The sequence below is a fragment of the Leptodactylus fuscus genome, chromosome 3 (assembly GCF_031893055.1).
Source record: "Leptodactylus fuscus isolate aLepFus1 chromosome 3, aLepFus1.hap2, whole genome shotgun sequence".
Lineage (NCBI taxonomy): Eukaryota > Metazoa > Chordata > Amphibia > Anura > Leptodactylidae > Leptodactylus > Leptodactylus fuscus.
This window is the reverse complement of record NC_134267.1, coordinates 106467791-106486666: the sequence shown is the minus strand read 5'-3', so window position 1 is coordinate 106486666 and position 18876 is coordinate 106467791. Positions and strand designations below refer to the sequence as shown.

Genomic DNA, 18876 nt, shown 5'->3' with positions numbered 1-18876 from the left:
GGTGGAGAATCTAAGCAGCCCACCCGTGTCCCTGTGGCTGCAGACATAAGCAGTGTATTATGTGACACACCAGGCATTGTGCCTCATTTCCTCTTCCCCTCACACATGTAGTGTACAGCTGCTCCTGCCTGCCACATATAAGCTCCCCTCCCGTGCAGTGACCGGGGGCAGGGACTCTCTCAGACACACCTCTGCTGCTAACCAAGCCTCTTCCAGAGGTTTACCCTTAAAAAAAACATGGGCTTTCCATCGAGTGAACTGGCAGTTGCTGTGTCCGAGGTGACAGGAGCCAGGACACGTGAAGGGGCAGGGGAACAGCAGGTAGTACATGCTCGGCTTCTGCTGGGACAGTCAGTGACTACATTACAAGTTGTGACTTACTGTAAGTCCTGCTGTGCTGCACTGTAGCTCCAAGCACTTCCCTGCTGCATGACAGGAGCAGAGTAGAGGAAGCCTCTTCCTGTTGTGACCGGTGCTGGCTGCAGACTATTGCGGGACCACCAGTGCAGAGATGACAGACTACAAAGCCCAAGGTGAGGAAGAGCTGGGGACCGAGAAGTCGCCGGCAGAAGAGCACACCCCAGCAGTAGACGAAAGCTCACCGCTCAATGTGGAGGAGAAAAAAGAGAATGGAGAATGGATCTCCGAACCAGGGACTGAAGTCAAGAAGCTGGAAAGCATGGAGGCCACCAACTCAGGACAGGACCCTGGTGGCTTCACTCACCCGGAGGGAGGCTGGGGCTGGATGGTCATGCTGTCTGCCATGTGGTGCAATGGCTCAGTGTTTGGCATCCAGAACGCATGTGGAGTCCTCTTCGTGGTCCTCATAAAAGAGTTCGGCTCGGAAAATGACCCTCAACTTATGTTCAAGACAGGTGAATGGGGGGATTGTGCAGCCACTAGGGGCAGAAGAAGTGGGGAGGGGGGCACAAGTTTACTCTGCTCTTTGTTCTTATTCTGACACCACATCTGCTCTGCTTTGTGTTAAAGTGCTCAGAACTTCGTAGAACTTCTTCTCCATATTGTAAGAGGTTCTGCAGCCATGTCAGGACCTAGTGTATGTCATATAGCAGATGTGATGGCACACATAAGAATAAAGAAGGCTATATCATATACAATGTTACAATAATAATTTAACGTCACATGTGTATCACAAATATGCTGGAGAGCAGAACCTTTCATCTGTTTGTATTTACCTACCATGTATTAGCTATGTATCTATTGTCTATCTAATATCTACCTATACATCTCATATCTTAACTCATTTTCTCTCATAGCTTTTGATTTCATTCTATATCTGTCAGATATTTTAGACTTATCCTTTAAGTAATATATATTTGTAATATACATCTGTCTGATATCTATATGCCTCATATCAAATCAAATCAAACAAGCTTTATTGGCACGTCCGAATAGATATTTGGCATTGCCAAAGCATATCTCTAATTTATATATTTGGTGTCTATCTATCTATCTATCTATCTATCTATCTATCCCTCTATCTTTTATTCTTTGACTGTCTATTCTGCATACTTTGAAAGCCTTTTCATGTTTTTTGGAGTAGAAGCCAATGTTATTATGTTTTGCTGCAGGATTTGTGCTTGGTTTAGGTTTGGTCAGCATTAGTACTGAGTGCACCACAGGGAGATCCAGTGACCCCCTGATGGGATAGCATCAGATAACTCCTGCATGCCTCTTTTGTTTTGTGGAATGCCAGTAGTGTCTTCCTTTTCCTCCCTTGTATTGATCTGCTTGCTTTTCTGTAGGCCTCTGAGGCAAGTGTTCAGCTTTACAGCCATAAATACTTCCAGCCAGCACAAATGGCCTATGCCAAAATAGAACAGCGCCGTTTGCTACTAGTTATAAAGCACATGCAGGGACAGGTACTTTCATATACAGAACACTTTCTTGCAGTACTATACATAGTTTTAGATAGCCAGGGACTGCCTAAAGTTCTATATATGAATATGACCAGGGGCCTAGCTAAAGATATATATATATGAATATGACTGGGGACCTGGCTAAAGTTCTGTAAATTAATATGACCAGGCTAAAGTAATATGACTGGGGGGCCTGGCTAAAGTTGTGTGTGACTATGACTGGGGGCCTGGCTAAAGATTTATATATGAATGTGACCGGGGACCTGGCTAAAGTTCTGTAAATGAATATAACCAAGGGGCCTTTCTAAAGTTCTGCATATAAATATGACTGGGGTCATGTTTAGTATATATTATAATTGTAGCAATTTTGATCTATAATGTTTGGCAATGTAACATAGAAAAGCTATGGCACACAGTACAGCTGCTAAAACTGGTTGCATGTTTGGTAACTGTATACATAAAACTCAATGCAATATTTACGTGCAGTTTATTGTAAGACCCTTTGTGTGTGCACTTTTTTAGTCAAACTTTTTGAATGCTGTTAGGCTCCACCCCCTGCCTTCCAGCTATACCTGCAGAGTCTCAGAAGGCAAAGATCTGGGAGCGGGGAGCTATAACTTTGTGTGACCGAGATTCCACAGTGACTGCTTTTTTTTACATCTTTATCATACGTAGCCAAAGGGCAACTAAACCAGTACATCAATGCACAAAACCCAGCACAGATATCAATATCTCTGCCTTCTATACCCCTGTAAGCGGAGTTGGGGGAGAAGGGAATATGGAGCTTGTGTTTCAGTGAATAGTTGCAAGTAACATCATTTATAGAGAGAGGTCTCAGTTGTTCTGAGACTTGGAAGAATGTTCCATAAGATTATTACATCATCCTGTAAATAAGAGGAACCACATGCTGCCATATGTGGCCTGGTTAGTCAATTACTTAAGTGCATTTCTGGAAGTTTATTTAAATTGAGCATGTTATTATTTTCAAAGTGAATTAATGTACTGAATGTACTGCTTGTTGCAGATGTGTGCAATGAAGGGGAAGTCTGGGGAGGGGAGTCATTTAAGGATTTTGCTGTCCTTATTGTACCCACATTTTTGAAAAGAGCAAGTTAATATACAGATTTTGTTGTTAAAGGGATACTTCAATCCTAGACATTTATGACATGCCAATTTCTGCAGTGCTATAATTTGACATGTGGCTTGTCAGAGTTGTGTGATATATAGTCAAACAGCTGTGTTGTAGTGAAGTATGGTGTCATTGGGAGGGGGTATTCCTCTTAAATAAGAGGTTAGTATATAAAGAGGATAAGGGAAGTAAAAATATGGTGTACATGGGGGAAGTGTTCTAAAAAATGTGGTCTTTTGGTGGGGCTTTACACTACTTTGGAGAGTTTGTCACACTACAGACATAAATTGAGTACTACAGAAGTGCTGTAAAGGTAAGACAGTCCTGGTACAGAGTTGGTGATTAAAATGTGAGTTTATTTTCTTTAAAGAGATTTTTCAGCTCAATATGGAGTTTTCATATGGATGAGATATCCACAGAGTACATCATCAGAATGTGATCTGTGAGGGTCTGACACTGAGACCCCGCAGAAATATCTTCAGTGGATGGGGAGGACATACAGCATTGCTCCTATTTAAGTCATAGCATAAACAGGAGCACATCTACTTTGGTTTCTACTCCCTGGTCTTGTCACAATACACACATAAATGCCACCATTTGTGGCCTGTGATTGGCGGGGTGGTATTTCCTGTGTGTTGAGTGTGACCGGAAAGCAGGGGGGCCTTGTGGATTTTTGGAATGGGATTGATAAGGGTTAGTAGGACTTTTTTTTTTGCCAGTCCGAGCATATTTTTATAAATAAATACATCAAGTATGTAAGGGGTGAAGGTGCCTCCCAATGAAAAATGGAGCTACAAAGTTAGTAAGTTATCACATGAGGCTGTATTAAATAAATGAGTATCTCTATATTTGTCAGTGGTCTTTCAGAAAAAAACAATTATTTGTGCAGTGGCTTCATGTTCTGGCTATCTTCTCTTACCCTCACCTAGTAGGGCATATGGAAAAGAACCGTCATTAAAAACTGATTAAGGGCGGGTTCACATCTGCGCCTTGGTCTCTGCTTTCGGGTTTCCGTCTTCTGCAGACAGGAGACAGAAACCTGGTAGACAGTGTCCGCCGGTGAGCTTTTTGTGGTCTTCTCAGCTAAACCGTTTTTTTTTTTAACCAGACACAAAGTCCTGCATGTCCGACTTTGTGTCCGGTTAAAAAAAACGGTTTCGCGCGGAGACCACAAAACTCTCACAGGCGGACACTTTGCAAACCCATTCAAATGTATGGATTTGAAAACTGACTGCCAGTTTCCGTCTCCTGTCCAGTTTCTCGGGCAGAAGACGGAAACCTGAAAGCGGATACTGAGGCACAGATGTGAACCCACCCTAACCAAGACAAATATAGAAGTAAACTTTTAGCCAAAATGATCAGCTGAGAACAGTTATACTATTATGGTGCATGATAGGTTTGCTTGCCATTTTGCATTTTTGGAAGTTGAGGTTGCGTTCATGGCCTAAGGCAGACTACTTGTGATATATAATCTAGGCTGCCAAAGTAAGATTTCACTTTGCAAAGTTTATTTGACCAGAAGGGTGGAGCCAGAATGGTTTTAGGTTGTTCCCATATGTAATTTGTCTTAAAGTTTTTGATGAATACGTGTTTAGATTTTTCTGTCTCTACCTACACCACAAGTTATCAAAGAGTAACGGGTAGTGGTGAACATAGATCTACACTATCATTAAAATTGTATTTTTTCTGCCTACCACGTTGGAATTGCCTTAAGAAAGGCTATTCCTCTCCCACCTTTAGATGTCTTCTCCGGGCCAAACAGCACTGGGGGCGTCCCCAATGCTTCGAGAGAAATCTCCAGAGCCGCCTCCATCTTCGTCTGGTATGGCCTCTCTTCGATCCTGCTTTTGGAGCTGGGTTCAAACTTCTAGGCCTCGGGCAAAGCTGACTGCGCAGGCCCACCGACCACAAGAAAATGGCTGCTTACACAGTAAGTGTAAGCGGCCATTTTTTGTAGCTGGCAGGCATGCGCAGTTTGAACCCAGCACCCGAAGAAGACGCGAAGAGAGACCGTTCCAGACAAAGATGGAGGCGGCGCTGGAGAGTTCTCTCGCAGCATTGGGGATGCCCCCAGTGCTGTTTGAGCGCTGGGGCCTGCCCCCAGTGCTGCAAGAGAACTCATTTGCATACTGACGAAAACCGGGATTTCTAACGAACAGCGGTGCGGAGAAGACATCTATAGGTAGGAGAAGAATAGCTCCGACGTGGTAGGCAGAAAAAATACAATGATAGAATCCCTTTAAATAGTGCAGGAATTACTTGTTTTAAGCTTTGGCTCTGCGCAGTGGGAAAAAACCTTGCCGGAAATATATCACGTTTTTTCGCACAGCACTTTTCACAGAAAGTCCACAGAAGAAACTGTTCTGCTTCCATTACACCTATAGGGAAACCACAAGTGTTTCTGTAGGTATGATTGACATGCTGTGATTTCCAAAGCCGTAACAGCGTTTATGCCAAATCGCGACATTTATTCTACGTGGGGCCCCAGCCTGAAGTGGGGTTCAGTGTTTGGTACGTTTCCAGAATAATTCTGTGAAGAAAAAAAGTAACATTGTGTGCAAAGCTAAGACAGCATGTTTTAATTACTGGAACAAGGTAGTTTTTCTTGCTAGGGATATTAAAGGCAAGGCGGTTCTGATACACAATCCTTGGATTGCGGGATTGTAGACATTGGCATGGTTCCCATCTGATGTCATTATTTGAAATGAAATGCACAAATCTCATCGCATGCACAAGGATTTTCTACACATCTGACTTTTTGTCCTGACTCCTAAACAGAACAAAATACTTAGAGTTACTTTAGAGTTCAGAGTGTCTTTTGCCTCACCTATTTGTTAGTCCTCAGTTTTATTATTTAGCTTTTACTTTTTTTTTTCTGAGTATGATCAAAAGGGCACAGCAGAGAATTATAAATGGGAGTGGGCAGATAAGAAATGCTGGTATTCATTTACATAATCTCAAGTAAATAATTTAAGTGGATCATATGTAAATTATGAGTACTTATGGGAGTTTCTAATAGCGGATAGCCCTCAAATCTTAGTATGTATTTGCTATCAGTAAATTACCAGTTATAACAATTCTGAAAAGTAGTCACAATAGTATTTTGTCTTCTGTATTGGTACAAAGTGTCTGAATACTTTATTATTGTAACTTACTGATAGTGTTCCTGGCATTGACATTGACTTAACAACTCCCTTGCTCTGTTTTGTACTGCTTCTCCCTACCATTGCTAACTCTTTCCCCTGCTTCCTGTTGATGACCCAGACTGTCTGTTATGCATACTACTGTCATATGTAACTGATAACAGCAATTTATCTGCCTAGCCTCTCTAATTCTTCATTGTTTCAGGGCAAAGGACTATAATCTGGTGTAAACCACATACAGTTCAACTAGGCCCAGTTGAGTTATTTTCACCCAAGTAGGTCTATGTAAATGTGGGGTGCTATATATACTGTTGGATCCACCAGGCTATTTTACTTAATGGATCTTTGCAGCTTCAATTCCTTCCCTTTTAAGTAGAGAAAATTGAAAATCAGCTTGTTGGGTCTCTATTTGTTAATCATCAGAAATGATCGGGCAAATTTATCATTACCCATGCCAGAAAAGTGGCATAAAAATACAAACCTCAGCTTTGATTTCAGTATCTGCACATGGATTGCCAGAGCATGTGCCCCATTTATGACCAGTCCGGCACCATAAACTAGGTGCAATCTTTGCTATTGCAGGGGTTTCCAGTCTTAAATCTCTCCATGGTTTTCAGTACAAATGTAATTCTTTTTATGCTGAAAATATACATAATCACAGTGATAAATCTCCCCAGTGATGGCTCCCAGGTCTGTCTTCACTATAGTTCTATTACAGGTTGCCATTAGAAGGCCTGTGATAGAAGTCTATTTTTCAATAGACTGCAGTATATTGTACCAATCATCAGACCCCTATGGTTTAAGACCCGTAGTAGTCTATAAAGTCTTCAAAAAATGTAAAAATAAATAAATCCCCTAATTTTCCCTAGATCCCAAATAAAAATAAATATAAAAATATATATAAATAAAACAAACATAAACAGTAGGTATCCCCGCGTCTGAAAATGCCAGAACTACAACCATCCTATCCTACTAATATTATAACTATGAAAGTTTGTGTGTTTGGATGTTTGTGTGTTTGTTCCTCAATCACGCAAAAACGCAAAAACATCTCCTGTCCAGTTTCTCGTGCAGAAGACGGAAACCACTAACCAGAGACCGGGTGCAGGTGTGAACCCGCCCTTAATGTCTGTTATTGCCTATTATGATAGGTGGCCTTTTTTTTTTTTTAAACGGACACCTTCATAACGAAATCCAACGGTGTGGACCCTGCCTTAAGCAATAGTACCATATATATTATATGCTGGAGAACCTAAACCTAAAGGTTACAATAACTTTATTCAAAGTCCTATTACATCATTATTTTCTGACAGCTGTTTCAGTCTTGTCTATAATGTGAACAGCTGTAAAACTCTCTTTCCGTGGAAAACCTTTAAATTCAGTCAAGGGTGTTGAATGGGATTTATTTTCTTATCATATATCTCACAGTTCCTGTCTCTCAGATTACATAGTGTAGATCTGGATTTTATAGCGTTTAGGAATGTATAAAAGTTAGGAGAGCTACTTAGAAAGGCTTGGGCATCAAGCAACTATATTCCCTTCTTTTAGGGGTCACCTAAAAAAAATATGATTTCAAACATGTGCCAGCATTTATGAATGGGCATACCAATTCCTAGATTACATTGATGATTCACAATTACCTTGCTAAAAAATTAAGTTATTTACATATTTCAGTCCATTTAAATAAATATGATACATATATATATATATATATATATATATATATATATACACTCACCGGCCACTTTATTAGGTACACCTGTCCAACTGCTCGTTAACACTTAATTTCTAATCAGCCAATCACATGGCGGCAACTCAGTGCATTTAGGCATGTAGACATGGTCAAGACAATCTCCTGCAGTTCAAACCGAGCATCAGTATGGAGAAGAAAGGTGATTTGAGTGCCTTTGAACGTGGCATGGTTGTTGGTGCCAGAAGGGCTGGTCTGAGTATTTCAGAAACTGCTGATCTACTGGGATTTTCACGCACAACCATCTCTAGGGTTTACAGAGAATGGTCCGAAAAAGAAAAAACATCCAGTGAGCGGCAGTTCTGTGGGCGGAAATGCGTTGTTGATGCCAGAGGTCAGAGGAGAATGGCCAGACTGGTTCGAGCTGATAGAAAGGCAACAGTGACTCAAATAGCCACCCGTTACAACCAAGGTACCCAGAAGAGCATCTCTGAACGCACAGTACGTCGAACTTTGAGGCAGATGGGCTACAGCAGCAGAAGACCACACCGGGTGCCACTCCTTTCAGCTAAGAACAGGAAACTGAGGCTACAATTTGCACAAGCTCATCGAAATTGGACAATTGAAGATTGGAAAAACGTTGCCTGGTCTGATGAGTCTCGATTTCTGCTGCGACATTCGGATGGTAGGGTCAGAATTTGGCGTCAACAACATGAAAGCATGGATCCATCATGCCTTGTATCAACGGTTCAGACTGGTGGTGGTGGTGTCATGGTGTGGGGAATATTTTCTTGGCACTCTTTGGGCCCCTTGGTACCAATTGAGCATCGTTGCAACGCCAAAGCCTACCTGAGTATTGTTGCTGACCATGTCCATCCCTTTATGACCACAATGTACCCAACATCTGATGGCTACTTTCAGCAGGATAATGCGCCATGTCATAAAGCTGGAATCATCTCAGACTGGTTTCTTGAACATGCCAATGAGTTCACTGTACTCCAATGGCCTCCACAGTCACCAGATCTCAATCCAATAGAGCATCTTTGGGATGTGGTGGAACGGGAGATTCGCATCATGGATGTGCAGCCGACAAATCTGCGGCAACTGTGTGATGCCATCATGTCAATATAGACCAAAATCTCTGAGGAATGCTTCCAGCACCTTGTTGAATCTATGCCACGAAGAATTGAGGCAGTTCTGAAGGCAAAAGGGGGTCCAACCCGTTACTAGCATGGTGTACCTAATAAAGTGGCCGGTGAGTGTATATATATATATATATATATATATATATATATATATATATATATATATATATATTTAGTGGCTGGTTGAACACAAACTGTTTTAGTCTTTGTGTTCAGCACTCTTACATTGCTTCACTGTAGCAGTCATTGCAACTCAGTGATAAAATGGTAATATTAAATTATGCAGGAATATGTATCAACTCCAGAATGAATATAGATTTTTCTTGGCAGCATTTCATGTGCCAGCTTGTGCTTGGTAGAAGATAAGAAGAATGTGGAGTCTCCTTAGTTGGAACATTAGAATGGAGATTCCCTAGGATGAGTGCTTAACAAAACATGATACATATTTCAAGAAGAATTTCATTTAATTGAAGTCGATATATTAGTGGTGCATAATAGATACAGAATCCTTAATTGCACGTAGTTGAGAGAAGATGGAGAAAGAAGCAAAAAGCTTGTCAACTCGTACTAGTAAGATACCGTATATACTCGAGTATAAGCTGAATTTTTCAGCACAGTTTTTGTGCTGAAAAAGCCCCCTTCGGCTTATACTCGAGTCAGCAAATTTTTTAATTTATTTATTTATTTTATCAATTTATTTATTTTTTAATTTTAGGAGGGGAGGGGGGGTCTATGACCAGCCGCAATATCAATGTATCAATGTCCCATAAAATAGTGGGGAAAAAAAGAAGCTTTTAAAAAATAAATAAAATAAAAGTTCTAAATCACTCCTTTCCCTAGAATACATATAAACCTAGAAAATGACTGTGAAACACATACACATTAGGTATCCCTGTTTCTGAAAGTGCCCGGTCTAATGAATATAGGTTATCTGCAGTGCTCCTCTTCTGTCGGAAAGGGGTTAATAGGAGCACTGCAGATACCCTATATTCAGCCAGACTGATTTACAAGTGGGGGAAAAAAAAAAAACAGTCCTCAAGCTCAGGGAAGGGGCAGACAACCAAAACACCCCTCCCCTTTCCCAGCACCCAGCATCTACTGCACCCAAAAACTCTGGCCATTTTAATTTTTGAAATTTTCCAGTAGCTGCTGCATTTCTCCCCCTTGGCTTATGCTCAAGTCAATAAGTTTTCCCAGTTTTTTGTGGTAAAATTAGGGGCCTCGGCTTATATTCGGGTCGGCTTATACTCGAGTATATACGGTAGTAGTAATGTGTGGATGTGGAGACTTTTCTCACTGATTCCACATAGTGATGTTAAAGGGGTTTTTCAGGACTAGGATATTTATGGCCATTCCATAGAATAGAGCATCAATATCAGATCAGTGGGGTTGGACACCAGGAACTCTCACCAGGCAGCTGTTTGAGGAAGGTACACTATTTGGACTGTTTGAGGAAGCGATAGCATTCAGCGCTGCAGCCTTGTCATTGCAAACCAAGCACTATGGTGGACAGAGGCAGTACAGCACTTAATAGATGCCTCAGAGAGTGTCTATCCATCTATGATACGGAACTGTGTTTGTGAACCTAGAACTGAGCAGAAGTCACATACTTAACCTAACTACTTAATCTATAGTCCGAACTATTTGTCATACTCACTATTCTCATGATTGTGCGGCCTACTTTTCACTGTTCCAGCTCACTTTTTCAGACATTGGTACTTTCCCACTTATTCTGAATGCTATGCTTTCTTAAACTGGTCATGGATATCAGAATTTGTATCAACAGGTCTTGCTGATTTCAGCTGGATCTCTAGACAAGCTCAAGTATTTTGTTGTGCTTGATGGCCTTGGTATTCTCTAATTTATTGCATATTTTGTTACAAAAACCCCCAGGGGTGCCACGAAACTTTGGTGGAAAGATGACCACACATCTACTTTCAACTATATCTGCATCCTCAGGATGCATTATAACCTGTGTAGGGGCCACTGGGGACCATTATAAAATTTGGGAGCCATTGTGGAGCATTTTAGTCTGTGTATGGGCTATTGGAGACCATTATAATGTGAGTAGCCACTGTGGAGCGTTATAACCTGTGTAATGGTCACTGTACCATTATAGCATGGCTAGGGGCCAAACAGACTATTATAGTGTTTTGGGGCTGCTGAGAACCATTATAACATGTGTAAGGCCGCTGGGGACCATTATAACGTGTAGGGGTTGCTGGAGACCAAGGGAGCATGGTGATGGTGACTTTTTCTCTGCATGGTGGGTGATGGTGCTTTCACACAGTGCAGTTATGAAACTTCATCAAAACTGCACTTGAAGAAGTGCAGTTTTAGTGTAGTTTAGTAAGGTTTTCTAATTTAAACATTTTTTAATTAACAAAACTGCACCAAAAACCACAGTTTATTTGTCTTTTGAAAAAAATTATTTTTAGCTTTAGTGTTTCTGCCAAATATCCTTTTAAAGTCATGTTGGACAATTAATTTGTGTTTTTCAGGTACACTGAAGGTATGCCAGAAATGACAGTTTCTAGCTTTTATAGCAGCTAGTAAACTGACCAAAGTGATCACATATAACTAATACAACATTACATAGTAATACATTCAGTGATATCATCAGAATAGGTCTAGACATATAGATAGCACCCCCAAATTATGGCATACGTGTACTTTTTAATTTTTTGCTCCGTTTCAGGTGACACCAGAATCCCAATCTATGAATATTCTTTATAGTTGGAGATATTACTTGAGGAGAAACATATAGTTTTCTAGATACATATATTGTGCAGTAAAAACTGATGGAGAGTTTCAACCGCCCATCAAATGATCAATAAAGTGTAATAAAGGTTTCTGCCTTATATCTCTCAGAGGAAGAAAAGAACATTGAGCATTAATGTTTAAGTAGCCTTAAAGTCTTAATAGCTCAATTATCCTCATTCTCCAAAACAGACTTCTTCTAATTACTAATTTACTATAATAATCTTGCCGTGTACATGTAACTTCTGGGATTGTGTACAACTCTTGGCATGAACTTGACTTTACTCTTCTGCTGTTAGACTACACAGCAATGTTCCTGCACACAGAAATCACATTTTCACTATGCTACATCACTGCTGATGCCTCTGGAGTCCTATGTAGGTGCAGGCTCCTCTAGAGCAGGGGTGCCCAATACGTTGATCGCGATCTACTGGTAGATCGCAAAGGACGTATGGGTCGATCGTGGGATGCAGGGATCCCCGGTGTCTGCTTGTTCACAGTGCAGGCTGAGAGTCATCTCCGGACACTGGCAGGCGCTGTGAACAGACAGACTGCGGGGATCTCTGGGCAGCCAGTCTCCTGCTGTCACGATCCGCCTGGTCCCGCCCACTTACCCGGTCACGCCCACAGATACGCCCACCCACAAGCCCACCCACAGGCCCACCCCAGCCCCGCCCTGGTAGATCTTCTGCCTTGGTCAGCTAAAAAATAGCTCACACGCTGAAAAAGTGTGAGCACCCCTGCTCTAGAGGCTTGCAGTTGTGTATAAACCTACTATTCAGTCACCCCTAAACAGCGCTCACAAGCAGAAACAGTTGCAATAGGCCTAAACATACATGAAGACTAAATTTTAAATAGTATTGTTTACTGATCAGTGCTGTGCAACCCTGGATGGTCCAGATGGATGGAGTAGTGGATGGCCACCATGCCCCAAAAAGGCTGTGATGCCATCAAGGAGATGATAGTCATGGTTTGGGCCAGAATCATGAGGAGAGAGCTCTTACGCCCCTTAGGATCCCTGAAGGTGTGAAAATGATATCTGTGAGGTATACTGCGTTTCTGACAGACCACTTTCTTCCATGGTACAAAAAGAAGAACCATGCTTTCCAGAGCAAAATAATCTTCATGCAGTGCAATGCACCATCCCAGGAAGCAAAGAACTGCAGTAAGTTATTGAGGCTGCTATGAGTATAAAAGGAGAGAAACTCATGGTTTGCCCACCATTCTCCCCTGATTTCAACCCTATTAAGAACCTTTGGAGTAGCCTCAAGCAAAAGATCTATGAGGGTGGGCTTCAGTTCACATCAAAACTCAGCTCTGGGAGGCTATTCTGGCATCCTGCAAAGAAATTCAAGCAGAAACTATCCAAAAACTCACAAGTTCAGTGGATGCAAGAATTGTAAAGGTTGTGAAGATATTGTGAAGACATCAAAAAATGGGTCCTATGTTAAGGGCAGGTTCACACCTGCACCTGGTCTCCGCTTTAAGATTTCCGTCTTGTGCCCGAAAAACTGGACAGCAGACAGAACCAGCAGTCAGTTTTGAATGGGTTTGCAAAGTGCTCGCTCCTGAGTGCCCATGAGCGTCTTCTGCTCTCCGTGGCAAAACCGCTTTTTTTAACCAGATACAAAGTCAGACATGCAGGACTTTGTGTCCAATTAAAAACCTCGGTTTTGCCGCGGAGACCAGAAGACGCTCACAGCCGGACACTGAATAACGGGTCTCCGTTTCCTGTCGGCAGAAGACGAAAACCCACAAAGCAGAGACTGGGCGCAGATGTGAACCCACCCTTGCAATAAAATAAGAGGAACGTTAGGACTAGAATAGCCTTTCTATAGGCTATTCCAACATATGCTTAGTGAAAAATGCATTGATCCAATGATAGACTGACTACCTTTAATGCTTCAGATTTATATTCTACTTACACCAGTTTTCTGGCATAGAAAGGTTGTTAACCAAGTTGTTTTTAGCCTCCTTTGCCATTTTTTAAATGAAGGCATGGCAAGGACATGCTGATGATGGGGCTAGCTGCTCCATAAGATTTCTCACAGTTTATCCCCCCTTTTCTGACATAAATGGTTCCTGAGATCAGTCCCAGCTACAAGCTGGTGCAGATGTCACTGTAAATACGTGGTCTGCCTAAGGATGCGTCTGATATAAGAGGAGGTGTCTGACTTGTTATAAATCAGTTGAATTCTTTGCCATTCAAAAATATTGGTCTTCATAAATCTCTCCCATTGTCTCTATCCTGCTACATCGACATCTACAGTCATACAGTGGTATACTAGTAACCACAACAAGGACATAAACTGCTGTAATAGGTAGGAGTGGCTGCAGGTTTTGATGCCGTTCAGTAGTCTTTTAATATGCTGTAGCTAAGCTCATGAAGAAAAGCATGTATCACCTTTTTATGTTATAACTGAGGCCCTGAAAACATTTTATATCAGATCATTGATACTTGCATTATGTCATAGTATTTATGGTACTGTACTTTACTTTATTGTACTTGTATCCCTGGGTTGTCTGGTGTTTGCTGTTCTCTGAGATGACTTTCAGTCTGGAAGTCGTCTAAGTAATGCCTCAGGCAACAGAAAATATTCTCATTTATAATTTTTTTTTTTTTTTTTTTTTTACAGCTTAGTGTTGCACAATACATTTCAGTTCATGTAAGTTAACTGCTCAGTACACAGCGAGCTGGCTGCTTTTCCAGTCTGCTTCTATAAAGCAATGCAAAGAATTTTATTTCCCAATAGCCTTCTATATTTTGAGAACATGACTTAGCAGTGAACGAAGCCTACATGTCTGCATACAAGACTAGTATTAATGATAGCACAAAAATGATTCTGTTTCCTATGCAGTGACACATATCTGTAAAGTTAAGCATTTCACTTTTAGAGGGGACACTCTTGGGAGCATTTTATACAGTATACAACCACTGTAGAGCATTGGGGGGCTCAGGGGAGTATATTATACTGTGTGTGACCACTGTGGAGCATTACACCGTGGGGGGCCCAGGCAAGCTTTTTATACTGTGTGGGGATGCTATGGAGCATTATGCTGTTTGTGGCTACTATGGAGCATTAAATTGTGGGGGGAGCTCTTGGGAACATTTTATACTGTGTTGAGCAATATACTGTTTAGAAGCTCTGTGGAGCATTATAAACCATGTGGAGCTTTATACTGGAGGCTGGGAAGCTTTATACACTCTGGAGGGACAGGGGAATATTATATTTATTGTGTAGTGACCATAGGACAGGAAACTGTAAGACACATTGGGGAGGAGAAGAGCCCAAAGATTCTGCCAGTATGGGGCCCCAAAATTCCTGATGCCCTTTGCACATGTGTTGAGTGCTCCATGGCCATGTAATTCCGTATACAGTACTTTGCATGAACTGACCATGGAGCTATTGAAGCATGCACAGTACTATAGGGCATGATGATACAGAGCTATCAGTATTACCAGTAATGCCCAACGCTGGTTACCGGGCATTCAGCACATATGCAAGATTCAGCAAAGGAACTGTTTGGTGGGCCCCCAGAACAAGTTCCCATATTGGGGACAGTGCCTTCTACTTCCTATTGTACCACCACCATAGGTTTCCAACACCAGATGCTATCTAGAACACCTGACTGTTGTGGGGGCTGGGTGTCAGACCCCACCAATCTGACTATAGATCATCATTATCAAAAAATACCTCAACAGAAAACCCCTTTTATATTGCTGTTCTCTGACATTTTTGCCTTGTACATACATATTTCTGCATCAAATTGTTCAGTTATTGTTTACATACATTTTTTTAATATAATTGATATCTATATTTATAATCTTTATATAATCTCTTAACATTTTGTTTTCACTCCTGGTATTAATGGTGACATTGATGACATGTAATCCAGCTTTGTGATTGCTCCAGGAATAGTGTTTGAAGGTTGCCGGACATGAAGTGTGAACACAGAAATAAAATGGCTCTAGCTAATCTCTATTATGTCAGCTCAGTGATGAGGATAAAGGAATCATTGTGGACTAATCTATAGGTAATTGCTTGAATTTGCCACGGAAGATTAGTTTGCACAGTGGATAGTTAACTGAGATTTGTCAGGCTGTCAGAAGTAGTGTGTATTGTGAAGAAGTTAATTGTGTATGAGATAATACAATAAGCCCCCATCTCTGCCTCATGTCACTGCACCCAAAAGCACCAAATCCCAAAATAAACCAGGCAGAATGGAGATGTCTGGAAAGTTTGTTAAGTGTCTGTTTCCTTCCGTCTTGTTACACAAAAGCCCTCCATCATAACATGCTACATAGTAGTGGATGCTCCATTCCAGCCATGCTGTCTTTTTAGGAAAGGCTCATAGGATATTCGGCCATGCACCTGAAAGAGAGAAAATTAAAAATATATATTGCTCAGTATTTGTAGCATTATATGGGTTAGTCGTATGGAAAAAGACTACACTATTTGGTATACATTGGCATGCTTATATTTGTGCTTGGGGTTCTTTTTATAACATGCTGAATAGACTAACTTGATACATTTATTTCAGAAAAACTATAGTAGACTTTTTTAAATTGGAGTTCGGGACAAGTCAGACAAATGTATGGCAATTTTGGGTGTGAATCCAGCCTCCTGTTTACAGCATACAGTTTGAAATAGATGGTATGTTTCCTGTGTTTTAAAGTAGACGTAAGACAAAGGCCCCATGTTTTGGAAACACGGCAGAAAAAAATGCAGAATGTTACAGTGACATCAAAGTGAATCCCATGCAGACCCTGCAGGGAAAAAAACACCGCCAAAAAGCTGCGTTATCAAAAGCATATGAGTAGGGTTGAGCCGATGAGATTTCCGATCATTTTCCAGCCAATCTCGATCGTGAAATTTGCTCGATCGCCGATCAGAATCCGATCTTTTCCGATCCCGAACCTCAACCCTAGTCAATGCTTTTCTATGGGAAAAGTCACTTTTGGGGTTGAGCCGATCTTGAGATTTCAAGATCGATTTTAAAATCCGATTTCCGATCATTTTCCAGCCGATCTCGATCCCGATCTCGATCATGAAATTTAACTCAATGAAAAACGTTGCATGGGGCTTTAGTAGGACATGTGTTTCTTTGTTAACCCTTTCTGCAGTTTAGACGCTGGGTTTTACTATTGAGTCACAGTGAGGGACAGTGTTGAACGATGTTAAAATATGTGACTTTTATATTTTATTATCTTGTTAATTATTCTTTTTGTAAACCAAAGAAAAACATTTACAATGAAGTCTATAGATGAGTTGAAGGAGAAGAAGAAAAACAGAGATATGAGATGAGGCTGTCTATATCATTAAATGAGTAATTTCTGTCAGAAGTGTTATGAAAGAAAACTGTCTCTACAGTGTAGTTGTCTTTCTGCTTTAGTGAACTCACCTCTTCTTCCCCTCTCCATAGATTTACATTGTACAGATTTGATCATTTTCAAATAAGTGAAGATATAGCCTGAAAATTAGAAAACATAAAAAACTTGCTTTTGGTGTCATATGAAAGCACCCTCTCCCACCATCATATTCTCTATCTCTATCACAGCCCCCTACTCCAAGCCCATACTCCATATACAGTTACTCAGTGAGAGTATGGAATGTGGTTGAACATGGATTCAAGGGGAGTTTCGGGCTTTGCTGAGTTTTGACATTGGACTTTTTGGATAGCTTATCAGTATGACATGGATTGGGGACTGGCACCTAGCACCTCAACCAATCATCTTTATCACAACTATACAGTATACAAAGCCATAAGCAGAAGGCCCCATACACTGTCCAATGGCCAAAGGGTAACCATGACAGAATATTGTAGCTTAGTTCCCATTAACTTGAAACTCCCTTTCATGGCGCAGCTGCTGAAATTTCTGCAACAAATCTGCTGCATATGAATATAGCACAGAATTGTATGTAGAATAAACCAGATTTCACAGCGCTGCGGAATATGTTGGCGCTATATAAATAAAATTTTTTATTATTATTATTATTGTTATTATTATTATTATACTTGATGTTAGACATTCACTTTAAGGAGTTAATTTATTACATGTGACTAGTGTGAAAGCGCACATTTACCTAAACATTTTATGAATATAAAATAAATATGTAAAGGAGTTCCAGAAATATGTGACTTCTTTATGTGAGTTTCAGTCTAGATAATTAAAGCTAAAGAGGGAAAAATGGTCAATTCCATCCTTATCTAAAGCTCTCAGAGACCACTGACCTTTAGTTTGTACTACAGTGCAATACAAGGTATGGCTGTAGTTTTTTTTTCCCTAGAATTCCTAAACTGTATTGTTATGACACAACGGGGACAGATTACTGTGCTATGAACATGTTTTGGGTTCTATGTATTTATTAAACCTCTTAGCTCAGAATTGGTCATTATAAGGTTTCCCTGAATCATGCAGAATTTGGCGAAGGTGAAAAAAAATCACATAAACTAAGCAGAACCCACATGGTAAATCCCCCTTCTGGTCAAGCACTCTGGTGACTCCCACTGGTCAGTTTATTTGGCTGTAGCGATGAAGTTTTAGAATATCGCTAACCTGTAAGAAAGAATTTTAGTAAATTCAGAGTGACTGCATCCCATTTGCTTTTATGACTGCAAAGTTCAGCATTTACAATATGTCAAATTGAATATGTGATATAACTATTGGTCTTTTTCCTTAAACGTCATTTGGATAGGTCTGTGACTAAGTATAGTGACAGGTTTCACTGTCTTCTATGGTCTAACCAGAGTGGCCCAGATTTATTAAAAGTTCCATAGTGCAAACATAGGCTGTCTGAAAATTCAGCAGATTTATCACAGTGTCTGATACTAGATGATACATGTGGTGCATCTTTAGACTGTCCAGTCCAAGTTTATACCACCTTTTAGTTGGCTTACTTCGAGGCATGAACTTCACAACAGAATTTTGGTGCACTGTGGGTACATTTAAATCATGCCCCCTTTTTCTGAGAAGTTAATATCCACATGACTGGCAAGACAACATTTTTTAACCCAAACTAGATGCGCCAACAATGCACCAATTTGCATCAAAGACGTGTCTAGTTGTAACCAGTGTGAGCCTTTCTTATGTGTAGAAATAGCTCTTATTCACATTGCTTTCAAAATG

At 40.7% G+C, this 18876-nt stretch overlaps 1 protein-coding gene across 1 annotated transcript in view; it reads left to right on the top strand.

Moving 5' to 3' along the window:
* The first annotated feature begins 511 nt into the window (after nt 1-511).
* SLC16A10 (solute carrier family 16 member 10) overlaps nt 512-18876 on the top strand; it is a 59396-nt gene continuing 41031 nt past the window's right edge. Inside the window, exon 1 of the mRNA XM_075268150.1 lies at nt 512-875. Coding sequence (XP_075124251.1) covers nt 512-875 — 364 coding nt within the window. The remainder of the gene's footprint in view (nt 876-18876) is intronic.